At 42.9% G+C, this 10,799-nt stretch overlaps 1 protein-coding gene across 10 annotated transcripts; it reads left to right on the forward strand.

Moving 5' to 3' along the window:
• On the forward strand, positions 4,996 to 7,490 carry LOC110431361. 10 transcript variants are annotated; one of them, XM_021450425.1, is made up of 5 exons: positions 4,996 to 5,144; positions 5,268 to 5,353; positions 5,653 to 5,729; positions 6,784 to 6,888; positions 6,958 to 7,490. In XM_021450425.1, exons 1-4 carry the CDS (start codon positions 5,083 to 5,085, stop codon positions 6,886 to 6,888), a joined length of 330 nt encoding a protein of 109 aa, XP_021306100.1. In that variant the 5' UTR covers positions 4,996 to 5,082; the 3' UTR covers positions 6,958 to 7,490. The 10 variants fall into 10 exon arrangements, 7 of the variants coding, with proteins under 7 accessions (XP_021306100.1, XP_021306104.1, XP_021306099.1 ...); XM_021450429.1 differs by having other exon boundaries at positions 6,784 to 6,831; positions 7,200 to 7,490; XM_021450424.1 differs by having other exon boundaries at positions 6,784 to 7,490.

Raw genomic sequence — 10,799 nt, forward strand, 5'->3', positions numbered from 1 at the left:
GTCGGAGGCGGCTTCCGTATAAGAGACGTCCTGGACTCTCTTGAGCAGAGTGGCTGTCTATCCCATTGCGGCGATCAGGTGTGCTCGGATGCTGGTCCGGACTCCCTGGCATTCGGGGGTGTCAGGAAGCCGATCCAGGTTGGCCATGGCGACAGCCACGTTGGCGATTGGCGTTTTGTAGACCGGCTGGTCCCCGACCATGTCAAAGGCATCGTTGAGGTTACTTGGTGGCATCTGTTGTTGCTCGTCCGCACGCCGTCGGGCGCGATCGGCGTTACGCTGTTCGCGGAGTTGCCTCTGGTCGTCTGTTTCTCCGTCAACAGCCGGTTCGTCGGCGCTGACATTGAACACAATATCCCCTCGCCGGGGGGGGAATATCGGGAATCGGTCGAAACCCGGGGGGTGTGAAGGAAAATCTAGGTCGTAGCCCTCGTCTTCGGTGTTTATAACCTCGGTGGGGACGGAGCCGGTGCTTGAATTGGTGCTGGAAACCTGGCCGTCCCGTAGCTCTCAGATGGTCACCATGTTGACATGGTGACGATTGTTCCTTGTCGGCGACCAGCCCGCCTTGCTGAAAACGGATTGGACATGCTGTGAGTAAACAGAGGCCGAGTTGTTCAGGCCGCAAGGATAGTCTTCCTTTTTGAGCTCGACGGATCGTCCTGAGGGGGTTGAGGTTATCGTCAGGGACGTTCCCAGCCGTTCGTGTGTGGCGACACGAGTTGGCCGGCGGGATTTCGAAAAATCCGCTCGAGCAGCTTGGTTGGGCCGGCGCAGAACTCCATCTATTAGTTGGGAGACTTCGAGTAGCTTGGAGTCGGCGCGATCGAGCGCTTGGAGGAGGTCCGAGCAGTCGATCTCCTTTCCCTTGTAGAGTGGGAACGGTGGTCGGGAGCTTGGTGCCGTCATGCGTGTGGTCGGAGACGGCGTGATCTCAGATTGGATCTGGATCTCTTTCGGAACCGTGGTCGCGAAGCCGCCGCTGCACGTCGTCCACGTGATCTGGCCGACGGTGAACGTGAGGCCTTCGGGCACGGTCGCGGAAGCTGGGATCGTGACCATCTTGTTCGCCGGGAAAGTTGTACGCACACCCCCTACCTGGCGCGCCACTGTCGACGAAAGCTGGTCGGCAGTCTACCTTGGGGTATACCCACGGTAGTAGTTTATCGGTAGACGGTGCGCAAACTACGAACTCGATGGTGACGCAAGACACGGACAAGCTTTTTATCCAGGTTCGGCCGCCGAGTTGGCGTAATACCTACGTCCTGCGTCTGGTTGTATTGATTTGTGTTGAGAGAATATGATGTCCTAGGGGGGTCCCTTGCTCCTCCTTATATAGTCTGGAGGGCAGGGTTACAGATCTGGAAACTAATCCTAGTCGGTTACAATTGCCATAGATAATTCGATATCAATTCCTATTCTAACCGACTAGAATCCTGCTTGATCTCCACGTCTTGTTTCCTTGCGCGAAACTCCGAGCTGTCGGATCAAGCCTTGAACTCGTCTCGTAGTGGGCCAAGCTTCCTGGCTGAAGTCTGGCCGTAAGGGTATAGGGGTTTATACCCCCACACAGATCGGCCGGGATTGAGAGATATAGAGTTTCCAAAATCGATCGAGCAAACTGGTTTCGTTCCAAGACTTAGAAATTTTTCTAAGTGTTGGAAACAGCCCCAAATATGCTTTTTGGGTCACTTTTGAGCTATTTGTGATCATTTTCATGAGATGGCCATAAAACAACTTTTGTTCCTTATAAAATTTGCTACAACTTTGCTGTAGAAAGTTTTGACATGCAAACATTTTATGAAACACTTTTTAAAAGCCTAAGCAAAAGAGGTTTCTAGGGCCTATTTGCACAAACATGTCTTCAAGGCATATTTTGGAGGAGTGATCAACATGGACATTGTTCCCAAGGTTAAGTCAAGCATAGATAAACTAATTACCAAAGCATTGAGTACAAACACAAGCATGGTTCACTCAAACATAAGCATAGGAAGCCTATTTAAGCAATTTAAAACACATTTTTGCATAGAATGACATGGCTCAAGAGAGATGATGATCATGGATGCTTTGAATGGATGATGATGCTCATGCTATGCACATGATCAATGCAACCATAACACTGGGTGTTACAAAATCCATACACACACCTAAGAGAGTTTTATCGATTCTGTGACCTCCTTCGCATAGAAGGCATGTCCGATGAGACCCTTAAATGGAAGCTCTTTCCGTTCTCTTTATTAGGAAAAGCTAGACATTGGTATAAACTCAAAGTAGGGAGTGTTCATGGAGATTGGAAGGAGTTATATAATAGTTTTCTTTTTAAATATTTTCCAATCTCGAAAGTGGTGGAACTTTAGCGTGAGATTATTTCTTTTAGACAACTGGAAGAAGAATCTCTTGGCAAATCATGGGACCATTTCATTAACCTTACTCTCACTGGCCCAAAGCTTTCTATTCCACAAGAAGTTCTTCTAATTCACTTTTTTGAGGGCCTTAGTATGGAAAATAAGCAAACCTTGAATACAACCTCTAGAGGATCCTTCTATCACCTACCTGCTAGTGAAGCTAGGGATTTAATTGATTCATCGAGTGGAAAGTTTCCTAGCATTTATATCCCTAAGAAAGAAAAAGAACCAGTTCCTAGACTAGAAGAAGAAGTTTCGATAGCCAGATTATAACCACTTCAATCCCAAACTTTAGCTATCGATCCTAAACCATCAATACCCCAAAATTCTCCAAGAGAGGAAGGAATTCTGACCTTAAATCTTTTAGATGCTGATGGTTTAGACTTCTGGTTCCATAAGAGACCTTCAAGCAGGGATAATTCAAATCCTTGCAATAATGGTTCTCTTAGAGAATGTTCTAGTTCCTATTATGAAGAAGTCGAGGATGACATATCAAGTGAAGGAGAGCTAAACCATATAGAAGACTCTATCTGCTCACCTTCCATGCTCACGAATTCTAAATCCATCCTTGACCTTAGAGACCCCAATTATCCCTCTCCTTTTCCTTTTAAGTCTCATGATGATCTTAATAATCCATCAAGACGATCAAACCATAGGAGCCATAAAGACCATGAGGATGACATGTCAAGTAATGTCATAGAAGGAGAGCTAAGCCATATAGAAAATTCTAACACCTCCCCTTTCCTGATCACAAGTTCTAAATGGCTAGAATGTGTAGAATGGATGGATAAGGAAGAAGCCTTAATGGATTCTGACTTTGGCTCAATTTCAAATGGTGAGTTCTTGACTCCCTTTGAAGATGACATTCATCCAACTACAAGAGGTGGGTGGCTTTTTGACGTATTTAGCATGACAAAGTCCATAATGTCATTATATTATCTGTTTTATGACATTATATTTTAAACACCTTGACTTAATGACAAAAAAAATTGTATATCACAACAAATGTCATATAACTAATCCAGTTTCATCAAGTGACGATATTTGATATGTCATAAGGTCTATTTATATGTCACAACATGTAGTGACGATATTTGATATGTCATAAGGTATATTTATATGTCATAGAATATTTATTGAATTATTTTTAGATAATTTGCAAAGAACATTGCCACGTCAGTAATGCGAATTCTGTGACATGTCTCTTTTGAGCCTAGTTAGTCTATGATTGAATAATATTTGTCAAATACTAAAGAAAGTGCTACAGTAGCCAAAGCCAAAATTTTTACCCAACTAAACAAGGCCATAGTGACTCGGAAACAAAACCTTGGCCTTGTTTAGTTCACCGTAAAAACCAAAAACTTTTCAAGATTTACTGTCACATCAAATCTTGCGGCATATGCATGAAGTATTAAATATAGACAAAAACAAAAACTAATTGCACAGTTTGTCTGTAAATCACGAGATGAATCTTTTGAGCCTAGTTAGTCCATGATTGGACAATGTTTGTCAAAATAAAAATAAAAATACTATAGTACTGAAATCCAAATTTTTTTGAACTAAACAAGGCCCTCATTGGCAAAAATTTTGAATTTTGGGTACTGTAGCACTTTCGTTTGTTTGTGGAAAATATTATCCAATCATCGACTAATTAGAGTCAAAAGATTTATCTCGAGATTTATAGACAAACTGTGTAATTAGTTTTTGTTTTTATCTAAATTTAATACTCTATACATATACCGCAAGATTCGGTGTGACGAAGAATCTTAAATTTTTTTAACTAAATAAACTGAGTAAGGGCTTGGATCCGAAAAAATTATTCATTACAGCGGATATGCAACTCAAGTCCGGATTCATTGTTAGGCCTTGTTTAGTTCTGAAAAAATTTCAGATTTCGCTACTGTAGCACTTTCGTTTTTATTTGATAAATATTGTCTAATCATGAACTAACTAGGATCAAAAGATTCGTCTTGCGATTTACAGACAAACTGTGTAATTAGTTTTTGTTTTCGTTTATAATTAATACTTCATGCATGTGCCGCAAGATTCGATGTGACGGGGAATCTTGAAAACTTTTTGGATTTCGGGGTGAAGTAAACAAGGCCTTAGCACACACGCACCACACCACTCACCCCTACCAGACTCAACGCCACAACTCCCCTTTTCTCTCTCTCCAGAACTCTTCACCCGCAGCCATGGCCGAGGACGCCCCCAACGCCGTCGCCGTGGGATCCGCCCCAGCGTCCGCCGCCGAGGGATCCGCCCGCTCCCCCCGAGGGATCCGCCGAAGCCGCCCCAGCGGCGGCTACCGCGGGCGCCAAGGCCGCGGAGGCGCTGCTCCCGTCGCTCAGCATCTGGCCGCCGTCGCAGCGCACGCGCGATGCTGTGGTGCGCCGCCTCGTGCAGACGCTCGCGGCGCCCAGCGTCTTCTCCCAGCGCTACGGCGCCGGCCCGGAGCCCAAGGCCGAGCGCGCCGCCGCCGCCGTCGAGGCCGAGGCCTTCGTACCGGGAGTAGTCGCCGTACCCGCAGCCTCGCCAGCGTCGCCATGGGCGCGCGCGAGCTGCCAAGTCCACCCGCTGCCATGGCCCTAGCCGCGCGCCGCCGGCACCTCGCGCAACTGGACGCCCACACCGGGGGCGTGGCCATGGAGGACGAGGAGCACTGGAGATCCAAACGATGGCTTATGGGCCAGGGATGGCGCCTTTTCTTCTTGGCAGTGGATCAGCGATTAGGTACAGGTATTCTTTTCTTCGGTGCTTGCTGATGCAACTTGTGCTTGCCTGAATATCTTGTCTAATTTATTCTCTGGATATGTTGTAGTAGTTCTTAAGTTTAACAGCTGTGTAACTTGTTCCGTTCAGCAGCACATTAATCCATTTGCAGCATGTCCTGGTCACCTCGGCAGGGAGCAATGATGGGAGAAAGAAGCAGTCCATCAGGCAAGCAGGTAATTTGTAGCACCTTTTCACCAAAGGTTCAGACATTCTTGCTACTGTCATTATTCTCCAAGTAATCATTTGCATATTTTAATTTGCATTACCTTATTAATTTAGTGATTCTGTGCTGCAATTGAAACTTTGCGTTGATTAACTCTCTTCCTCTGACAGTGTTCGACAGTAGCACTTATTCTTAGTTTCAGTTTCAGTGTTTCAGTAGCTATTGCTGTTTCTGTGTCTAGATAGTTCGGAGAACATTTTTTTACACATCGTTGGTATAGCAGCTTGGTGATTATGTTATCTTTGGCAGCATTGACACATTTCACGAAGGCTGTTGTCATTACCAACTTGAAGCTCACAGCACAAATATGGAGATCAACCTTGAAGGTATGGTCCCTCTCCCTGCACTAACTTTAAGTTTACTGAACGAATGTTGCTGCTTTTCTGGTCGTGGGGAGCCGTGGCGGATGGGGCGCGAAGCTGGGCAGGCCGCCGTCGCTGCCAACACGTTGCTAACCTGCACGCTAGGGCTAGGCTGAGGCGTGGACGCCGCGGCAGCCCGTGGCTAGGCAAGGTGTGGCCTGCGTAGCAGGCGGAGAAGGCGGGGTGCGGCATGTATGGCTGAGCCGCGGTGACCGGCGGCGCTAGCTGATGCGCCATGGAGCGGCAATGCCTCGATGTGAGGTCTGTTGGCGCGCGGATCTGAGGCAGCTGTGTGAGGTCTTGTGGACTGTAATAACCAAGGTCAAAATATAGGCAAGGTTTTGAGTGATCTACTGATCATCTCTTAATTAAATTGGTGGCCTCTATGTCAAAGAGACCTGGTTTTAATTTGAACATAATTGAACAGTCGCCGTAGCGTTAGCACGGACAATATACTTGTTATACTCAGTGTAGTCAATGTATTTAATCTCTTAGCATGGCAAAATTAGAGTACCGTATTATTAGAAAAAAACCTATATCGCACTTAATTAGAGTGACCATTTAGGTTTTGCAGCTAGCACCACTCTAATAATTCATATTTTCCACTTAATTCGGTAACCTTTTAACTTGTATCACAAATCTAAAATTTGAACTTACAACAACATTGACAAGCAACATTTTCTTCAACTGAAATAATTTCTTGCCTTGTTTTAGTAAAGAATCAAGACCTTTTCTTAGTAAAGAATTAAGACCTTTTCTTGAGCTATAGCTGAATATTCCTCGCTGCTGGCGTTTTGCTTGCTTCTGGAACAGTAGGGAGAAATTATTAATGTGTTGTCTGGCATGTTGTTCAGCCAAATAGCCACACTTGCGAAAATAGGGTCTTCTGACATTCATCTATTAACTGTAGAAGAATGTCTCGTGGTATTGTTATATTTTTTTTCTTCTAGAAAACAGGGTGACATTTGCTTGGTAGTTGTCAATATTTTGATCAGCTATCCTGGTGCCATGGTTGCAGGTTTACGTTAAGAGCACGTTTTTTACTCACTCCATCTGCAAGCCTCAAGTAACCCCTTCATTGACCAACTATTTCTACTGTTTTTTGGCTTTTCTATATAGTTAGGATAAGCCTCAAGTAACCCCTTCATTGACCAACTATTTCTACTGTTTTTTGGCTTTTCTATATAGTTAGGATACTATGGTTCTGTAATGTTGTACAGTCTCAGTGTCAGATAAATGGACAATATTTTAAAATTATGACCAGGGAGCTTTTCAGGATACATCCTAGTAGTAGTATTTTTTGGATAGATTTATTTCATTAATTGTTATATGTTGACCAGGGAGCTTGGTTCTGTCCAATAGATATGCATGAACCTAGAGCTAACTCTAATCTATATATCTTTGACTAATTTGGCTACCATTTGCTTCTTTCAGATTGGTTAATAGTGTGGTATGGAGGATGTCTCAGTAAAGTGAAAAGCCTCAGTAATGTTTAGGGGTAGCTACAACTCTTTTTGTTAGCTCGATGAATATTCAAGATGTTGAAATGGCTATGGTTCTTTGTCATTTTGGACATGTGACTTAGATGTAGCGTGATGTATATTGCTACCTAGATGTATGAGTTTGACAATATAATTTTTTACAACCTGGGATTTTGTCAAGATTGTGTAATTGATGAGTGAGTGGGCTGAAAAACAATTGCGGGCTCTAGCAAGCCAATTTTAATTTGTGACGTTTTTCTCCTTCCTGCCATGTCAGCAATTTATCCTACGTGGCATTGCCTACATGGCAAGGCTAGGATTTAATGATAGTAAACTAGTGTCATAAGATTATATGACACTGAAATCACACGTCATAAACTTATGACATTTAGCAAAACAGATGTCATAAAATTATTTTGTGATAGTGGCTTTTTGACATTACAGTTTATGTCACCTTGATGTCATAAAACTCAATTTGTGACATAAATTGCATATATTATGACATAATAGAATGTCAAAAAGCCACACACTTCTTGTAGGGGGACATAGGTGAGACCAATCCAGGCGAAACTCCGAACATTTAGATTGGAGACGAAGATAACATTAATAAGCATGGAATTTATTTCATAGCCACTTTGTTTACTCCATGCTCATATGCAACATCTTCCCAATCTATTGGTCTCTCCAACATCACCACATTTGAGATCCCAACCCCCTCTTCCTTTCTATTTATAAAAACTTTAAAAAGGCGGTTGTCGATGCATATGTCTATAATAAATATTGCAGATCTCGTTGAGTTGATCTTGATATAGGTCAGCATTGGAAGGGAAACCACTTCGCTGAAATAAATTGATGGTTTCCCAAGGACAAGCTTAGTGTCCTAAACTAAGCACTGATCAGATCGTAACATGTGCTTTTAATTATTTACAACATTACCTTGTGTATTGAGCATATAAGCATAATTGTAAAAATATTCCTTTGGATATTCTTGTCACTAACCTTTCTAGGATTGGAGCAAGAAGATTGGATGAATGACAAGCACAAGGTATGTCCAACCAATCATCATACAACATTAAATTAAATCCAAACTTGAATTTTGCAAAATTCAAGCTTGGGGGAGTACTTTACATAAAAACATCCTTTGCCATGTTGCTATGTTGGTTGTCCCCACCTTTGAGACATGCTCAATTTGTTAAATACTAATCACACTACTTCTTCTCCACTTGAGTAGATCTCTATAAATGCTCTCATGCTACCTTTATTTGCTTTAGTATATGTCTAGGTTTGGAGTAGTTTCATTTATCTCTTAAATAAGCATGGTACTTAGTTTAGGAATGATGATCTTACTTCCAAGGGATTTTAAATTAAGCATGGTGCTTAGGTTAATATGCCCTCCTAAATCAAATTAGACATGGTGTCTGTTGATATTTGGTAACGCAATAAGGAAATGATCCGCAAGCGCACGGATATCGGTGAGCATTTCACCCGGGAGGTTTTCCAGAGTTATCGTATTTATATTTTTACCACTGGGAGAAAGGGTGCATCTGACTAACCAAATCTATTGCTACTACCCCTTTACGCTACAAAGAATGTCTCTCGATGTGAGTGATGTATAGAGAAGACTGCAACCGTAGTCTCGTTCTAACCTTGGTAAGGATGATCTACTGTTCTATTGGGGAGGCTCACGGAATCTAGGCAACACAAAGGATGTTCGACCCGCACCTATAACCCTACCCGTCCTGCTAACAAGATGTGGGATACAAAGGTAACTCGGAAATGTCACGTTCCTCGCTACTACCACGGTCCAGCTAGTCAGGGGATATCTATGAGTACCCTAGCCTAAACACCATGTTTACGCTAACAAGTGATTACTCTAATACTCAACCGGAAGAGGATTAAAGTAAACTCATAAACCAAAGAACAATAAAACAAGAACTTACTAGTATTAGAAGTCGAATTACTGAAGAATCTTAGAAGCAAGCCTCGGGTTAGGAGACTTGATCCCGTAGGTACAACTCGGAGTAGACACCGACAGGCCGGCCTTCCTCCGATCCACACCTCCACTCTATCTCTCTCAATCTAGTAGAAACTAGAAGATCTATTTCTACTTTACATTGGTTGCTAAGCCTAAAAAGAAATATTATTTAGAGAAGAGGTTTTCCTTCGAGGGCACCCCTCAATCTCTATGATAATTTCTTGTCTCCTCCAGGGGCCAGAGGGGGTCTCCTTATATAGTCCTCCCCTTCTATGCGTTTTTGGGTCGATAGGTGAGGTGGTACTATGTTATTCTGGATCCAATAGGTCAGTGGAACGTCGTGTGCGAAGAGAGTCCGGAACGGAGTCCAGAGGTGGGCAGGCGCCCAGGTCTTCAGGGCGGGCGCCCTGGGCTTGGCCCCTTTCGGGCTCCGCTTCCTTCCCGTGGCTTCTGGAGTCTTCTAGATGGTAGAAAATTGCACGGTGGGTTGATATCTCTATGTAATCCCGACATGTGGGCCTTTCTTCCTTATTTCCTGATAACCCCCTGCAGAAATAGACAAACACCAAAACTCGTGGAATTCTGTCAGATAAAACCCTAAGTCTAGATGTTGATTTCATTTGGATCTTTTTCTTTGTTTTGTTTGATAATTAAATTTGATACTTAAGGACCGTCAACAAACTCCCCCAAGCTTACCTCTTGCTCGTCCCTGAGCAAGGATGAACTCAAGAGTTTCTATAGTGGTTTCATTTCTTAGAAGTACACACGTATTTAAGCAAGATCTCATCTCTGAGTTAGAATAAACGGTTAAGACTTAAAACTTACTTACTTTACCTACACCATAGGACCTGTAACTGTCACTTCTGTCTTGAGTGGTTAAAAGATAGAACAGTCTAGCCAAGTGCCATGTCTCTTATTCTTGATCAGCTATAGCTCTGGGGTTTTTGCAGATTTTTAAATAAAACTCAGAAATTCCTTGTATGATTCTCTCAGGTCTCTCTTTTGTGGTATTTTTGGATCCTTACCAAGGCAGTGATGGTATATGCCTTCTCTCAAGATATGTAGTATTTGTGGTATGAGGCATAGTGACATTGCCTTCTCTTTCACCCTACTCTAATAAGGCTTTAATATCTGGAGCTCATAGGTGGGAGATAAAGTATACATACTTACAAGACATGTATTGTATAGTCAAACCATGGATCCAAAGAAACAAATCAATAAGCCAAATCAAGATGTGCATGTGTGGCGAATAAATGATGTATGGTGATGATGGTGATAACAATGGTGGAAGTAATGGTGGTGGAAGTCTAATTCTACTTTGCTCTTTGAGGGGATACATACCTTCCTTGCTTTTGAAAATTTATGAGGAGAATGAGATGCTCTTCTTTTTCTTTTTCTCTCAGGTGGGTATCTTGCACCCCTAATTCTACTGTCGGACACTTGTCCTTTTTTACCTCTCGTCTCACTTTTTCTTTTCTTTCGAGGTTCCGAGCACTTGCTCCTTTTTATTTCCTCGTATCTCTTTTTTTCTCTTTTTTTTCAGAGCATTCATCTCTTGAGATAATATAGCAAGTGGTA

This window comes from Sorghum bicolor, chromosome 10 (assembly GCF_000003195.3).
Source record: "Sorghum bicolor cultivar BTx623 chromosome 10, Sorghum_bicolor_NCBIv3, whole genome shotgun sequence".
NCBI classification, from domain to species: domain Eukaryota; kingdom Viridiplantae; phylum Streptophyta; class Magnoliopsida; order Poales; family Poaceae; genus Sorghum; species Sorghum bicolor.